General features: G+C 38.4%; 1 protein-coding gene across 1 annotated transcript in view; it reads right to left on the bottom strand.

Annotated features, from left to right (window-relative positions):
• LOC126299104 (dimethyladenosine transferase 2, mitochondrial) overlaps nt 1–18,269 on the bottom strand; it is a 39,831-nt gene extending 21,562 nt beyond the window's left edge. The window contains exons 1-3 of the mRNA XM_049990777.1: nt 17,706–18,269; nt 9,434–9,594; nt 9,026–9,173 (exon numbers count right to left, since the gene is read on the bottom strand). Coding sequence (XP_049846734.1) covers nt 9,026–9,173; nt 9,434–9,594; nt 17,706–18,036 — 640 coding nt within the window. The 5' untranslated portion in view covers nt 18,037–18,269. The remainder of the gene's footprint in view (nt 1–9,025; nt 9,174–9,433; nt 9,595–17,705) is intronic.
• Between the last annotated feature and the right edge of the window lie 312 nt (nt 18,270–18,581).

The raw sequence follows: 18,581 nt of genomic DNA, 5'->3' as shown, positions 1-18,581 counted from the left end.
CTGCTATAGGTTAGTTCATCCAAGGCTGCTGCTGCTGCTTAAACGAACTCTCCAACTCTGTTGAGCTCGTCTTGATTGGTGTTTCAGAACCTCTATAGGCCTATATGGCATTTGGGGCTGTTTGCTTATAGATGATACATGACTGCACCACATTTTACCTCCAATTCGCAATCAGCGAGTATGAAACCAGAAGTTTCCCAATGCATGTGACCTCTTAATGGATTGATGAAAGTGGCTTGCACTGTATCTTGAGCTATGTTACAAGACTTACAGCTGGCAACCTCCTCATGATTCGGTCATTACATCTCCCTTATTGGGGGAAGATTTGTCCTCAAATCTTAGGCACTAATATTACACTTCTTTGTAACAAAAGCTTCACGGTGTGTACATATGTGAGTTCCTCCCTCTCTGTATCCCCCCCCCCCCCCCTCACCTTATTTTCTTTTCTTTTGTTTACATAAAATCATTATTCATACATGATTTGCTATCAAATGTACAGTTCAGCTTTAGAAGTCGTTTAACAACTGAAAATGCTATATTCTCTTTTCTCTGTGAGGTACTAGATGGGCTAAACAAAAAGTTTCGAACGCTTGGCATATTTTTTGATTTAACTAAGGCATTTGACTGTGTTGATCTCACAATATTGCTCCTTAAGTTGGACCATTATGGAATAAGGGGAGTAGCTCACAACTGGTTCACCTCTTACTGATGTTGTGTGCAACATTGACTCGATTTCAAATAGTACAGTATATGACCTCAGTTCACGCCTTGTAGAAAATAAACTAATATTAAATCACAGTAAGACTCAGTTTTTACAGTTTCTAACACACAATTCAACAAAACCTGAAGTTTTAATCTCACAGAATGGGCATATGATCAGTGAAACTTAACAGTTCAAATTTCTAGGTGTTCAGATAGATAGTAAGCTGTCGTGGAAAGCCCATGTTCAGGATTTGTTCAAAGACTTAATACTGCAATTTTTACTATTCAAACGGTATCAAAAGTGAGTGGTACTTCAACAAGTAAATTAGTCTACTTTGCTTATTTTCATTCACTTATGTCGTATGGTATTATGTTTTGAGGCAACTCTTCCCATTTAGAAGGATATTTTTGGCTCAGAAACAGGCGGTTCGGGCAATAAGTGGTGTGAGTTCACGAACCTCTTGTCGACCTCTGTTCACGAGTCTGGGTATTTAGACATTGGCCTCTGAATATGTATATTCCTTATTGTCGTTTCTTGTTACCAATATTAGTTTATTGCCAAGAATAAGCAGCTTTCACTCAGTTAATACTCAGCAGAAATCAAACGTCCATTTGGATCGGACTTCCTTAACTCTTGTGCAAAAAGGTGTGCAGTATACTGCTGCATCCATTTTCAATAAGCTGCCACTTGAATTCAAAAATCTTAGCAGTAATCCACGCGCTTTCAAATGGAAACTGAAGAGTTTCCTCATGGGTCACTCCTATTCTGTCGAGGAGTTCCTTGAAAAATTAAGCTGTTTCTTATTGTATTGCTGATAGCGTTTACTTAAACTTATGGACAGACCTTTTTTCAGGTTCATGAACATTTATTTTTATGTGTTATTACTTTTATGTTGTAAGTTCATGTACTGACATGTTCCATGACCTGGGAGATTTGCTTCTCCATTTGGTGCTATGGAACTTGATGAGTAAATAAAAAAAAAATAAAAAATTCCCAATGATTCAATTAATGCATCCCTGTAACACATACATATACAATTAGTAATCACATCTTCCCCAACCTTCATCTGTGATTTTGTGTATCTGGAGACAAAGCAATGGGGTTAGGAATAATTTCTCTTAGGGGTTCACTTCTTGGGATATTTTTCCTCCCATAAGCTGGATCACAATTCACATGTATATGGCTGTAACACCTCTTATCTTTCCACATTCTGCAATGGATGCAGTAGCTCAGATGTCTAAAGTTTATATTTCTCACTGACATATTCCATCTATGTCCTCTCTTCCTGTTTGCTACTGTTGCTACGGTTAGGTTAATAGAGGCAAAGTGACATGTGTTGGGCTTGTCTCCAAGTGCTGATTACATCTCCCTCACCTACACCTGTAGAACTTCTATACCTAAGACCCTATTAAATGAGTTTTAAGATGGAATTTTGTTTATTCTTTCTCTTTTATCTTTCAGAACAAATGGACTCGACTTTATCACAGCCTCATATTTCTAATGTTATATAAACTGTTTGAATGTGTTCACATGTAATGTTACAAAAGTCTTATTTTTAACTGAAGTACAACATTTGTTCCATGAGACATTACAGCACGAAAAGGTCCCCTCCATGGGATTGTTAACTTTTTTGATGCCATCTTTTCACATTTTCATCATGTAATAATACCTTGTTTCCTGACTTGAATTCCTCGCGGTTTCGAGTGTGACCATAATACTCATTATTCTTCTCCTTACATTCTTTATTAAATCTCCTTGCTATCTGATGCATGCAGTGCATCTTTTCCTATAGCTCTGTTAAGTAATCCTCATAGTTGTATTGTATTTTGGCCAGACCCCACTGTAGGTTCCCAGGACTGTTGCATATTCTCCCAAAAAAATAACTCAAATAGAGTGAGCCTAGTTGATGAACACAGTGTAGTGTCGTATACAAAAGTGACAAAATGCATCCATTCAGTCTAATTTTTTTGCTTCATTCCCACATAATGGTGTAGATGTTTGATGCTTCTTTTCAAGTGCTCCAGTTGTTTGCAGATGGTATGCACAAAATATTAGATCTTTTGGATTCTCAGTACATGATAAACCCTCTTTAAGGTGTCACTTAGAAAGTCTGATCGTTGATCACTCAATAGTATTGACAGTATCCCATAATCACAAATTATTGTTTGCATTAAGACTTGAATTATTGCGTCAACTTCCTATTGTACTATGGGCTCTGCTACAATCAATTTTGTGAGTGTATCCTGAAATGTTAGGATGAATCTATTACTTCTTTCTGTTACCCGAAGCAATCCAACTACACTGATATCACAACAAGCAAAAACCTGGTTGGGTATTTCCACCAGCACTAACGGCATCTTCACCTTATTCTGCGTAATCTTGTTCTTCTGACAACTCTCAAAACTTCGAATGTACTCTTTTATGCCTTTCTTCATACCTCTTCATTATCTATACCTTTTAATACGGTCATATGGGTGGCTGGTTTCTTGATGTCCAACAACCGGTGAATTGTGAAATTGCTTCAGAATAGCTCACTTCTCCTCTTCACACTGGTTGCTGGTCATCTTGTTCTTCCACATCAGTCTCTTCCACATTCCTGATGACTATAACTGGGTCCTCTGGTATCTGTGACAATCCATCTGCAACTATGTTTTTTGATCCCTTTTTGCATATTATCTCAAAGTTGTATTCTGTCAGTTTAATCCTGCATTTCATTAATCTTCAAGACTGACCACTTATATGTGCCAACCATTTCAAGGGTATGTGATCGGTACATACAATGAATTTTCTTCTGTGTACGTAAGGTCGGTTTTGTTTCACAGCCAACACAATGGCTAAGAGCTCTCACTTGGTCATACTATACCCTCTCTTGGCACAGTCCAACATTCTGGATTCAAAGGCGACAGCTGAATCCCGTCCTTATTCTCCTTGACTCAGTAAGGCACTGACTGACTGCTTGCTAGCATCCATTGTAATTATGAACTGCTTTGCAAGATCAGGATACTGTAAGATCAGGGGCTAGTTATTTCCTTCTTTAATTTTTGGAAAGCTGCGATCTGCTGAGTCAACCACTCCTAGTTTGCTCCTTTCCTCAGTAATTCACACAAGTTTCACTATCTGACTGAAGTCCTTGATAAAACAAGAATAAAATGACACGATCACTAGAAAGCTATTTAATTGCTTTATGGTAGCGTCTCTTGGATACTCTTTTATCACACTCACAGTCGGTTTAAATCACACAGCTAACACAGAGCCAATACAGATGTCATGTAATCTCTGGTAATCTGCAACTATTCTCTACTTTTGTACCCAATACGCATCCATCTTCTTCTGAATCATTAGTGACGGTAAATTCCAACCATTTATGCTTGGTGTAATGACATCCTCCATTAATATTGCTCCCATCTTGTTTCAGATGGCTTCCTTCTGCATCTCTGGTAGCAGATACAGCCAGACATTTTCCATTTTACCTTGCATCTTTGGTTTCAACTTAATTTCATGCTTCACCATCTCCGTGTACGTTGATCTATCTCCAGACAGGTGAAATACAACATGATATGCAAAACACAATTACATAATGAAAGTCCTTTTCTTTTTGTTTACGCAATTCACTCACACCATTTCCTTTAATTTGCTAATTCATGAATTTCTCTCTTGGTTTATTGTAACTATACTACGTATGTGGCATTCCTCACCTTCTCCCGTGTCAGGTACTGCTTCTATCTTCACTTTGTGAAATTAAAATATTACTTCTTCTTTTGTGGTATTCAAAATATTCCTCATGCATCGCCTCTCAGTACAATTACAAATGCTGCAGATAAATGTTCTCCTGCTTGCAACTGTTGGTTATCCATTATTCCTTAGGTCAGATCTGTGTTCTGCACTGTAATCTTTAAAATCTTTTTTTTCTCATGGGCCTATTTGGATACCATTCCACAGGGTCTCTTTTCTTTCCATCTGCTGCTCATTTTTGTTCAATTTTTACTTTACGTGTTATGTCCTATCTCTTCCTACACTTCTTAATTCTTATGAATCCTCGCACTTGCAGTCTCTCTTCTTCTTGGCTCTATGTCCGATTCTACCTGGCTTCCTACTGATACACTTGCCACTGTGAGCCATTTCTCTCGGCTGCCTAATGTCCATACCATGGGACACCACTCATTTTTCTGTCACTCTCTTCCAGTAAGTAAGATTCGCCATTTCGCTTCCAGTTTCATCTGTAATTGTACTGGTCTACCCTTGACCCACAGCATCTTCTTCATTGTGAGATCTATGATTACTTTGAACTCTTGCAGGAGTCCGCCTAAAATTCCTTCATAAACATCTGACACATGCTCACTTGTGACACACACACACACACACACACACACACACACACACACACACACACAAACAACATCATCTGTCTTTAGTGTTAGCCTCAGGCTCCAAGTGCCTATTACCTCTTTCCTTCAAGTTTTATTCTTTTGTCAGCGCTCCTGCCCACTGTACTCTTCAGTGATGATTCCTTTATTACGGTAACCTGAGTAGCAGTATCTACTATGGAACTTGCCGTTCCCACACTACCATGAGCACATCTTATATTTACATCATCACTCCTGCACTTGCACTCTAGTGAAAACAACTTTGTGACATGGGGTGATTGCATACTCATTTCCTAGTTTCTGAATATTCATATTCGTTAGCCTAGCACTGACACTACACTGTTGGGATAAATGTCCTAGTTCTTTATAAACTCAACACATCACAGTTTTTGACATTGCTGAGTAATAGTCATACGATAATTTTTAAATGAACACACCACCATTTGACTGTATTGTTGTTTATTTAATTAAAAATCTGGTTTTGGCCTTTTTTTATGCCATAAATTAAGGAAAATATTCACTCCCCACAAAATGCCAGATGTAAAATAATGTTTTTACTAGATGATGGTTTTACATGTAGCATTTTTTAATTGATGGCCAATTTTGAGTTTGATGTCCTGCAATATATGTTAATGACATAAACTCAGTCACTTCAAAATGGCATAAAAGAATGAAACCTGGGTAGTAATTAAATAAACAACACAACAGTCAAATGGTGGTGTGTTCATTTAAAAATTATCGTATTATTATCGTATGACTATCGTATGACTATCATTTAAAAAATAACACATCACAGGTCTTGCCATAGCATATGGCCACAGATGCCCCCGAAGATCGCATCGATGACACTGTGTCAGTCGCAGGCTCCCAATTTCCCTGTAATGACCTCTACACAGAGTTTGCTCTATCCATTTTGGCAGTGGTGCCTGTTTCTCTGCTCATTTCCTGATGTGTTTGTCCATAGTGCAGTTCCTTGCATGGTGGCTGCCTCTCTTAACATAAAACAGTAGTCTCTCAGGTGACTGTATTCAATGAACTTTTCTTTACTAGACATGATGGATGCTGCTTCTATTAATACTAGATATACTATTTGTGCTAACATTAAATTCTCTCCTCTTGCTCTCACACCTGTTTTAATCATCCTATCTTTGATACCTTGTACGAACACTGCTTATGGAATTTTCCCAATTAGAGTATGGCTACCAGGAATATCTGATGCCCTCGTTACTCCCTTAACAGCTTCTAAAAATTGATGTTGCAATGTATTAATAGGACTCACCCATTCGGCCATGCTTTTGGCTCTTTTCTGTTAACTAGAGAATAATAAACACACATGGTAATCCAGAGTCCATTTTTCACATCTGCCCAAGTTGCTGTTAAATAATTTAAGAGTAGTTTACTTTGAGCTGTTCCCACAATTTCAGTTTTAACAAATTTTAATACCACACTATCACTATGGCTTGGTGTTAGATTGTATGCTAGGTCACACTAGTCCACAAACTCTCCAAGTTCTTCTTTATTTCCACCAAAAGCTCTCAGGATTAACATCAATGTGTCAGACAAGACCACATGCTGAGCAGAAGAGCTCTACAGGCATACAGCCCACTTGTATGGGTGCAGTGTGAGAGATGGAAAATACCCTTTGCAAATGTTGGCAGCAATTTTCATAGATGACCGATGCTATTTTGCCTGATAACGCAGCTGAGTAAGCATTTCTTAACAGCCATGAATAAATCATCTGCTTATCTACCACTACATGATGCCAGGCTTTTGAAATCATTTGCATACTGGCAGTGAATTTACAGTGTGAGCATGTGCGATGTGCTACGTTTAACACTAAACTTTACACTTACTACTTCTTTCTGGTCAGTACCATTAACATTATCAACTATAATGGATTGTATTAGTTTAATCGTGAGACGAGTGAGTGGCAGAAGGTCGGTGTAGGACAATCCACATTGCTTGCCTGACATTTAGTGAGTGAGCATCGTGAATCGGTGCATAGTGTAACTACTGGCTGCAAGCTTCTGTATGTGTAGCAAGTGAAGGGTGAGTGTTGCTCACATGGTTTCTCCATGTGAATGCAGGGCTGTACTGAGTGGGGACCTCACTACCTTCCAGATTCAGATTATGTGTTTTTTCATCCTTTTTCACAGATGTAGACCTCAATTACACACTGTGTTGTGATCCACTCACCACGTTTCTCGATCAGGCAGCAGTGTTGTGTTGATATCTTGTGCAAGTGTAAGGTTGGAATTTTGTGCAGTTAGCACACACATGTTGCTGATTCTACTGTCAGTGTCCCCGATCCTGGTTATCATAATTGCTGCAAAGGTGCCCTGTCTTGTTTACTGTTATGAGCTGCTTGTTGCGGTCACGTAAACAAATGTACAGTAACCCCAGTCCAGATGTACGTACTGGCAAGCTTTTGCAAGTCCTTCTGATTGCACAAAGTTAATTGAATCTGATGCACACTTACATAGCATCTGCTGTAGGCTTGTTCATTCGAGTCTGTTGTCATTGGCTGGGACTCTCAAATTCTGCTGAACTCCATCTTGCTTGGTGTTTGAGGGTCTCTATATACAGCATTTGGAGCTTTCTACCTATAGATAATAGGTGACTGCATCACTTCTTAACTCAAATTTGCAAACAGTAAGTGCGAAATCAGTGGTTTCCCCCCGCATGTGCTCTCTTAATGGACTGACAAAAGTGGCTTTCACCAAAAGTCTCTACCTAAGTTACCAGACTTACAGCTAATTATCATATTTAGATGATTATTTTTGCAACCCATCATTGTTTAGTCATTACAGTACGCTTCCCCTAGATCCCAGCATATAACATCACAACCTTCTCTGGTTTTGGCACTTGAAGAAGAATGGGCTCCCATTCCTCCACAGACATTCAGACACCTCATTGAAGATGTCCCCAGCAGAGTTCAAGCCATCACAAATTTAATAATGCTTTTGACCTGATAATGTATGCTAACATTAAACCCATATGTTACAGTATGGGAGTTGTGTGTAAGAAAGGAGGTAAATTAAGATACATGTAAAACAAATTTTATCATCCCAACTTATCCATTAGCCCTGTCAGATCAATATTCTTGGATAAAATTATTCAAGTTTTCCAGCTGTATAAGTTTTAAATGATATTTTCAGCTTTCAATAATATCCATAGTTAGTGTCAGGAGTTGACTTCTATAACACATTATATGGTGGTGGTGTTGTTACCTTCAGTCCAGAGAGTGGATGCATGCACCACTCCCTGATACTTGATACTGTGCAAGCCTCTTCCTCTCTGAATAACTAATGTAACATAATTCATTTGAAGCTGCTTTGGTCTTCCTCTGCAATTCCCCCCTCCCACACACACATTTCCACCCAATACTAAACTGATAATTCCTTGGTGCCTCACAACATTTCTTACCAACTGATCCCTTCTTCTAGCCAAAACACACCACAAATTTCTTTTCTCCCCAATATTATTCAGTACCACTTCATTCGTTAGGTCACCCACCCATCTAATCTTCAGCATTCTTGTAGGAGCACATTTCAGAAGATTCTGTTCTCTTCTTGTCCTCCTTTCAAGACAATGTATGATTCACACCTGCCAGCACCTACTTTCTTTGGAACTGGAATCATTGAAGTATGAAGATATTTCTTGTCTCATGTATCTTGCACACCATTTGGAATAGTTTAGTCATGGCTGGCTCTACCAAAGATATCAGAAGTTCTGAGGGAACATTGTCTACTCCAGGGGCTTGGTTTGACATAGCTCTGTCAGCATTCTTCCCGCAGCATCACAGTACTTTACAGGTACTGCAGGAAGAAAACTAAGGTAATTATAACATTTTTTTTGTAATATGAACACTGTACTGGGTGCATTTCCTGAAAACAAATACAAAAATTCTAGAAGCCGTAAAATAAAGCCCTACGGCTATCTCCCAACAATTACATACCGTCATTCCAACTTCTTGCAGGGACACGTTTTATAATAGTTTCAACTCTGCTACCACTGTCCATTTTGTCTTGAAATTTGAACTTTGCAAGATCTAAAATATCTGCTGAGTAAAGTGTTACTCGACTCCTGTTTTCTTCTTCAATGGCCTAAAGAAGATGCATTAATGTGACTAAACTGAGTCTAACACAACAGTATTCTCACAGAGATACTGTGCAAGCAGTATCAACATCAATCAAAAGGACAAATATATGTGACAAGTAATAATGGATAATAAATTTAACTCAATAAATCTGCTATGATAGTACTGTTGGTTCACTATAGTTCATATATGACAACCCATAATTAGGTTTGAAGGTAATCCACTAATTATGAGAACTGGTACAAAAATGTAGACTATATAATTCACCTGCAAACGAGCTTTAAACTCAGCACTGGATTCATATAACTGCAAGTTTTGTGCACCACAATTAAGCAGTCTTTTAGTTATAAGTCCAAGTCCTGGATTTGCTTCTATTATTGGTGAGTTTAAGCTTTCAATTTCTTTGTTAATGGCTGTCACTATCTCATCTGAAAGAAAGTACATTATATAGAATGTTTACTTAGAAATTATGCAATACAGTTTATGTAACTATGATACACTCCATCGCTTACTGTAAAATTATACTTGTTTGGAACAAAACAATTTTTTTCAATAACAACCATTTCAGTGTTTTCTTCCGCAAAACTAACAACAATTACAGCTGTTCAATTGCGATTAGGGTAAAGCTATGTATAGGATGTCCCGCCACCTCCTCCTTGAAACCTTGGTTGTGGTGACAGACTGAGCTGTAGTGCAGGCTGAGGTCTTGATTAGGTTGAAAGATGACAATCTTGTCGCGAGTTGACAAAGTTGATGAATGTGAAAGTCAAATAAAGCTGCAGTAACAAACTGTGTGGTAGCAAAGCCTAATGTTTACATCCACACCATATTGAAAAATGCAAGGGGAAAGTATCTGTGAGGAGAGTTTAGTTAAAGAAATCTGTCTCTGTAATGAAAGAGGAAGTTCTCTGTGTGTCATCTACATCTACATCCATACTCCGGAAGCCACCTGACGGTGTGTAGCGGAAGGTACCCTTCTATTCCAGTCTCGTATTGTACGTGGAAAGAAGGATTGTCGGTATGCTTCTGTGTGGGCTCTAATCTCTCTGATTTTATCCTCATGGTCTTTTCGCGAGATATACGTAGGAGGGAGCAATATACTGCTTGACTCTTCGGTGAAGGTATGTTCTCGAAACTTTAACAAAAGCCCGTACCGAGCTACTGAGCGTCTCTCCTGCAGAGTCTTCCACTGGAGTTTATCTATCATCTCCGTAACGCTTTCGCAATTACTAAATGATCCTGTAACGAAGCGCACTGCTCTCCGTTGGATCTTCTCTATCTCTTCTATCAACCCTACCTGGTGCGGATCCCACACTGCTGAGCAGTATTCAAGCATTGGGCGAACAAGCGTACTGTAACCTACTTCCTTTGTTGTCGGATTGCATTTCCTTAGGATTTTTCCAATGAATCTCAGTCTGGCATCTGCTTTACTGACGATCAACTTTATATGATCATTCCATTTTAAATCACTCCTAATGCGTACTCCCAGATAATTTATGGAATTAACAGCTTCCAGTTGCTGACCTGCTATTTTATAGCTAAATGATAAGGGACCTATCTTTCTATGTATTCGCATCACATTACACTTGTCTACATTGAGATTCAATTGCCATTCCATGCACCATGCGTCAATTCGCTGCAGATCCTCCTGCATTTCAGTACAATTTTCCATTGTTGCAACCTCTCGATACACCACAGCATCATCTGCAAAAAGCCTCAGTGAACTTCGGATGTCATCCTCCAGGTCATTCATGTATATTGTGAATAGCAACGGTCCTATGACACTCCCCTGCGGCACACCTGAAATCACTCTTACTTCGGAAGACTTCTCTCCATTGAGAATGACATGCTGCGTTCTGTTATCTAGGAACTCCTCGATCCAATCACACAATTGATCTGATAGTCCGTATGCTCTTACTTTGTTCATTAAACGACTGTGGGGAACTGTGTCATCCAATAGAACCTACTTCTAACTGTGTAATCCTGAAGCCCATTGTACGGTGTACACTGTACCAATAACATTATTCTCTACTCTTATTCCATTCATAAACGTTGAGCAGAAAGAATGACTGACTGACAGAAATTAGACCTTACACCTTAGTCCTGCAATTATTTTCCTGTATTCAAAAAGGAAAACAACTCCAGGAACTCATGAACAATTTATTTACATAAAAACACCATAAATACTTCAACTGCGACAACATGGAGTTTTGAATTTAAAACTGCATGTTGTCCTCCCTTACTGATGCAATTGTGTTTATAGTGTCACATTAAAAGAAAAAGAAAAAAAAAAAAAAAACAATGTTCATCCAAATAATTGAAGAGAACATCTAAGACGATAGAAATCCATAAATTGTCCTTCATGAAATGAACAGAGTGCATTATTGGAAGCTGAGCATATGCTGAGTGGGGAATATGCTGACCAAAGAAGATAAATGAAACTGACTGATTCTGGTAAAGGCATTTCTTGTTCATGAGTCAATTTTCAGGACAGAAGTGATGAAAGTAGGTAACACACTAGACAGCTAAGAATGAGCATCAGTGGTTTGATGTGAGGCAGTCAACAGAAGAGAATTATCTCAAGCCTTAGATTTAACTGGAAAGAATAACAGTAACTTATTTTTTTTGTCTTTTCGATTATTTTCTTTGCCTCAAACTGAGAACGGTGTTATCTACCCTGAGATGTTAGAAGATCCCCCAACCTATTAAAACAAAGTACAAGAAATGATGACACTGGCAATTTGCTGACTACATGTGAACATCTGTGCCATCATTATGAGTGGCAACAGGCACTATTGTAGTTCTTCTGGTGGAGAGTTCTGGACACTACTACTAAAACCCAGATATCACAAAAAAATCACTTGTTTTCAAAGTTGCATGAATACACTTGTGCAGCAACTTTTGAAGAGGATGATGTGGTTCAATTAGTGGTGATAAATAGGTTTAGAAAAACCAGTACAACACTATTATCATAAAGCCTTTTAAAAAAGAAAAACATAATACCCAAACTTAGAAAGATATGGTCACTGATGACAATATGAGGGACAGTAACTTAGGGTAAATAAAACACACTGCTTCATAAGATATTTACAGGCTGTTTGAAAATTTTCCCTCCAGATTAGGTGGACAGGTATGAGCATGCGTCTTGTAGTTTGTCCTATTAGGGCATGGTTGTGTAATTTATGGTGTGTTTCACTTTATGAAGTCACATGCACATATTGTTCCAGTGAACTAGAATGCATTATATGAAGCTTATCTCATGTATGGCGCTTTTACTTACAAAAATGTTTAAATTTGCACTAACTGTGTCAGGGGAAATGTCACTGTATCAGTCTGTAATATCATATTTTTCACATTCTGTATTAAGAGTGTATGTGTTGTTACGTATTGGAGCCCCCCCCCCCCCCCCCTCAGAAATCTTGGCTGTGGTGACAGACTGATCTGTAGCACAGCCTGAGGCCTAGATTAGGTTGGAAGGTGACACTCTGGTTGAGAGTTGGCAAAGCCAACAAATGTGAAAGCAGAAATTATTGTTGTGGTAACAAAATGACCAATAACAAAGCCTAATGGTTCCATCTACACGATACTGAAAAATGCAAAGGGATGCAATACATAACTTTCGGGTCAACGGAAGCATTTGATTCCACCCATCTGCTTTGACCCGTGATGTGAGGGTGTTCTGGTGTGTGATGTCATTAGGGTGCAGAGTTTATGAGTTGGTTATGTTTGTTGATGTCGTCTTGCTGTGTTTGACGGCACCGTGTGTGTGTGTGTGTGTGTGTGTGTGTGTGTGTGTGTGTGAGTGAGAGTGACGATCTACTTTGCAGTGGCGAAATTTGTTGGTGGTAAGTAATAGTGTTTTTGGGCCTATTTTTCCCGAGTTTTAATGTTTTGTGTATTTACTGTGTTTTAATATACGTAGGGATGATGACTTTTGAATTTTTGAGGTGCTGTGGTTTTAGTTTTGTAGTTGTAGGTGTTGGATTTTCGTATCAATAGTTATGGTCAAGGGAAATGTCTGATTCCAATTTTCGTAGCTTTTTGATGAAGGGTTTGGTGTTTTGGTATTGTCAGCTGCAGTTGATCTACATAGGTCAAGGGAAGTGTCCAATTCCTGTAGATTTTGCAATTTTTTTTCCTCTTCAATTTGTGTGTTTTCTTTTACTGTTATATTTATGTTGACCCCTCCCTAAAACCCCCACTTTCCTGTTAGTTTGATCGTATTTTTGGAGGGAGACGTTATTGCCTTATTTACATGTGTCTTCGTGTTTGTTGCCGAGCGTATGTAGTGACATCATAGGTGCCATATTGCAGAAACTCAGAATAGCCATTTCCACTATATTGATGATGTCATGGGTCAAAGTAGACGCGTGGAATCGGACACTTCCATAATCCCATAACTTTCACACAGTATGGGATGGTGAAGTCGATGATAGGTATGCAGTTCAAGCAAGTCACATGTCAACACGTGCACATCTATGTACTACCTATAGTCCCCAACTGCAGGAGTTTTGGAGTTTGTTGTATGCTGATGATCTCGCCCTGGCAACCCAAAGCCCAAACTTTGATTCAATAAAACTCACCCTAACAAGTGCTCTTGAAGATCTGTCAAAATACTACAGAATAAACCAGATTAAACCAAACCCACCAAAGACCCAAGTGTGTGCTTACCATCTGAGCAATAGGGAAACCACCCACAAGTTAAAGATAGAATGTTTAGGGGTCAAACTGGAACACTGTGATACTCCAAAAGGCCTAGGAATAACACTTGACAGATTTCTAACATTCAAAAAACACTGCATGAATTTCAAATCAAAGGTGTCTACCAGGGAAAACCTACTGAGAAAACTTGCCAGATCACACTGAGGCAATCAAGCTGAAACCATCAAAACTCCTGCAATGGCATTATGCTACTCTGATGCAGAGTATGCCTGTCCTGTTTGCTACGAGTCATCACATGCCAAACAGGTGGATACTGCCCTGAATGACACATGCAGAATTATAACAGACTGCCTGAAGTCAACTCCAGTTGAATGGCTCTATCACCTTGCAGGAATTGCACCAAGAGAAATAGCAAACAGGCAAAGAACGAAACTGGAACAGGACCCCCCCCCCCAATGCATGGGCAACAACCTTACTCAGGTCAAGGAAAATTTCCTCACAACATCGAAGAGACTAACCACAACTACTGATATGCCAGGCTGCAACTATGGAGGGCTGAGATATCCCACTCTCATAGCTGGAAAAGATTTTCAGACTCTTTACCCCCTGGCCATGATGAGAATTGGCCAATCTGGAAGTCCCTGAATAGGCTGAAGTCCGGAGTGGACAGATCACGGGTTAAACTGGAAAAATGGGGATACACTGAAGAAAACAAAACATAGTGTGTTTGTTGGGGAAGAACAGACTGTTCAATATATGCTTGTGTCGATTGTGTCCAGCCACCTTAAAAAATGATGATCTGTACCAGGCAAAGGAAAATGCACTGGAAGTGGCCAAATTTTGGTCAAAGATTATATAAACTGTGGTGCTGTGTTGATCAGTCAACAATTGTATAGATTGTGTTTTATGTATGTTTCTAACAGGTAAATAATAATAATAATAATAATAATAATACTGGAAAGTGGCTCTCATCCATCCGTTGCACAAGAAAGGTGATAAGCAAAATGCAAATAACTACAGAGGTATAACTTTGTTGTCAGTGGATTACAAAATATTTTCAATAATCCTACTAAACAAGGTAGAAGCAACATTTAATAGCCTATTTTGATACCAGAATGGATTTAGAAAGGGCAGATCTTCCTCAGAACAGATTTTCAACCTGAAGTCCATAATTCGTCACAGACTTACAAACTCCAAAGATATAGTTGTAACATTTACAGATTTTAAAAAGGCATTTGACTCAGTTGATAGGGAAACAGTATAGATAAAGTGATCAGAGAATTTGGCATCAAATCTAAATTAGCAAACCTTACTCATGAAACACTCACAGACACCAAATCAAAAGTAAAGTCTCAGGATGAAATACCAAGGCATTCAACATGAAAACAGGTGTAAGGCAAGGTAATGGCCTGACTCCACTCCTGTGTAACTGCATACTAAAGAAAATAGTAAGAGAATGAAAACAAAAACTAAAAGAAGAGACGCAATCACCAATCCGACTGGGAACTAAAACAAAGGTATTGAAATTCAATGTTTAGCATTTGCGGATGATTTTGCCATTCTTCCTGAAAACCTAACAAATGCTGGAATACAAATCAATCTCTTAGAAGAAATAGCCAACAAAGCAGGTTTAAGAATATCTGTAGAAAAAAACAAAATTTATAACAAATATAAAAAATGCTCTGGAATCCCTAGCAACAGATATTGGCCAGATAAAGAGGATAAATAAATTTAAATATTTGGGAGAAATTATCCAAGAAAATGGCTTAGAAAAATTTGCTAGAGAAGAAAGAGTACACAAACTGGAGAGAGCCTACAGAATAATTAGGAATGTCTGTCTAAAAATTTGAAGATACAGCACTACAACACAGTAGTAAAACCATAATGTCTTTATGCAAGTGAATGTTTAGTACTGAATTACAAATTAAACAAACTTGAAGTCCTATAAAGAAAAATCATTTGAAAAATACTTATACCACCTAAAAATACAGAGGTATGGAAATTAAGAAGCAATGAAGAAATTTATCGCAACATAGATAACATAAATGAAACCCTATGAAAGAGGTAACTGCTATTTTTAGGACACTTGCAGAGAATCAACAGCAACAGGTTAACCAAATAGATTTTGAAATATCTTTGGGACAAGAAGTCAATAATAGCCTGGATTCACGAAGTTAGGAAAGATCTGGAAAGAAACAACATAAGTGAAAAAGATGCAACAGAAAGGGAGATTTTCAAGAGCCAAATTTTAAAAATGGAAAGATTCCAAGGCAAGACGTAGAAGAAAGACAGGGTCAAAATGGTCCGAGAAGAGAAAAAGAATACGGGAGAAAAAAGAAAGAACAACAAAGAAGGAAGCATTGAAATTGGTGTGTGGTCCTTAGATGACCCACATGAAGAAATAATAACAACAATAATAATAATAGGTGAAGGGTAGGTGGGAAAACTGATTGTCGAGGGAAGTCTCAGGTATAAGCTACAATTTCACCGATTTTTACCACCAGCCACTTTATGAGATATATATGCCAGGAAGAAATATGCCACTTGACTCTTCATGGAACAATGAAAGTTACGTGGTGGTTATCCTAGCATTTTCATTGTTTTTTTTATATCAGATACATACATAACATGCATTAAAATAGTTGTCAATAGTCTAAGATACATTTTATGAATTTAGCTTGCACTTCTAGTTTTTGTGATGAAATATGCATAAACTATGCCACTCAGTGAATAGCTACAGTGCGAATATAAAGATCAGGCCACATTATACGTCAATCTGTTATCACAAATTTTATTCACATTCACAGAGGTTGGCTTTTCCAACTCACAACCAAATTATTATATTCCAACTAAGCCCATACCTCAGGCTACATTACAGATCAGTCTGTTACCAACACCAAAATTTCAGTGTAGGGGGAGGATCCAGTAAGACTTGCCCATGGAGCATACATTAGCACAATATTAACATTAAGGTCTCTGCAGTTCATCTTACCAATCTTGGAGCATCTACTAGTGTACTAATTGATTTGGGGGAATGGACCAGGCAGTGAGGTCATCAGTCCCATCCGATTAGAGAAGGCTGGGAAGGAAAGTTGATTGTGCACTTCCAAAGGAACCATCCCAGCATTTCCCTGAAGCAATTTAGAGAAATCAGGGAAAAAACAAATCAAAACGGGCAGAGGCAGGTTGGAACTGTCATCCTCCTAAATGCTCAACTACTGTAGGTGGATGACCATCTTCATGATACTCATTCGACGACTAAAAGAATACTTGCCAAAATGTGTAGTTCCATCCTGAATGCTTTCAATCACCCCTATTTCTGAACTGGCATGGATCCAAAACGGACGGACAAGTCAGGAATCGTGTGACTAGTGTTGTGATTAATCTTCTTTGCATTTTAATTAAATTTCCTCAGAATTTGTCCAATGAATCTCAATCTGGCATCTGCCTTTTATAAAACTTGTTTTACTTGATTGCTCCATCTTAAATCACTTTCGACACACAGTCCGAAATGTTTTACAAAAGTGACTATGCCTAATGATTGATTACGACTAGCATAATACAACAATAATGGGTCTACCCAACTATTCATCCATAATAGATAAACTAGTTTGTATTCTCAAGTACCGTGATTCTTAAAACATTTGACATAATTAAAAACATCTGATTCAGAACGGAGTGTCCAAGTTTTGACAACTCTAGTAATGGCTGTCATGTGCTTACAACTGACTGTGAACACCAAGATGTTATATTCAATATCTGCTAGAAATATCGGTACTAGACAGCCCGTTAAACAGACTGGCTGATATATAAACTTACAAAGGAAGTGTGCAAGAAAAAGTGTCAAACCAAGTCAATCTGTGGGTCCCCTTCTTACCGGCGACATCGTCATCAACAAGATACAATGCTTCTGGAATTTTTCTCCGCATTTTTAAAATTTTTCCCGGAACATCTTTCAGTACATTCCGAAGAGATTCCTTTGTCTGAAAGTAATTACTTATTTCTTCAGATTGAGTCATGCGTCGCTTTTTCTTACGATGTTCCTCAGGTTCATCTGATCTCCATCGAAGAAAACCTCCGCATAAACTGCAAGGTCGAAGCCGAATGAACATCGCTTCAAATAGTCTTCTGTTTACATTCTTCTCAAGACTCGTGTACTTTCTAGCGAAACACCATTCGTTAAAAAAAATGGAAGTATTCCTCAGCATATTAATCAATGATGTGTCACACAAAAAAGAAGAACACGAGTCCTAGTTACTTTTCCCCCACAGAAATATATAAAAAGAAAGTACACCGCACGTTCACAGTTAGCAAATACAACACGTGCACCTAATCAATTTCCCACATCTACTACCAAACATAAACATTGACAGAGATATTCGTTAAAGCAAAGGCGGCAGAGAGGGTTGATTATACGCAGCAAGAGGTAACCAAAGATATAAACTACATTATCTATTTGGAACTTCGACCATAGTATCTATGGTCGAAGATTTGGAATAGGCATAGAGGTAGAATAAGAGCAGATGGCGCTGCAGACTTACGCTGTACGTTGTTTTGAAGTCAGTGGGCGGGGCCTGCCGCCATCTTGGATCCCCCAAAACATTAGCAGACGACTATTTACAATTGCTTCTTGTTCGTTATTTCTGTCGTGTGCACGCGATATTCGTTTTATATGGTAAATGTTACACTGTTTTAGTGAAAAACAAAGCATAAGGAATGCAACTTCAAACGTTTTTCTGGTCTTAAATGCGTA

This window comes from Schistocerca gregaria, chromosome X, assembly GCF_023897955.1.
Source record: "Schistocerca gregaria isolate iqSchGreg1 chromosome X, iqSchGreg1.2, whole genome shotgun sequence".
Taxonomy (NCBI): Eukaryota; Metazoa; Arthropoda; class Insecta; order Orthoptera; family Acrididae; genus Schistocerca; species Schistocerca gregaria.
Note: the sequence above shows the minus strand (reverse complement) of the source record. Positions and strands in the feature narration are given on the sequence as shown.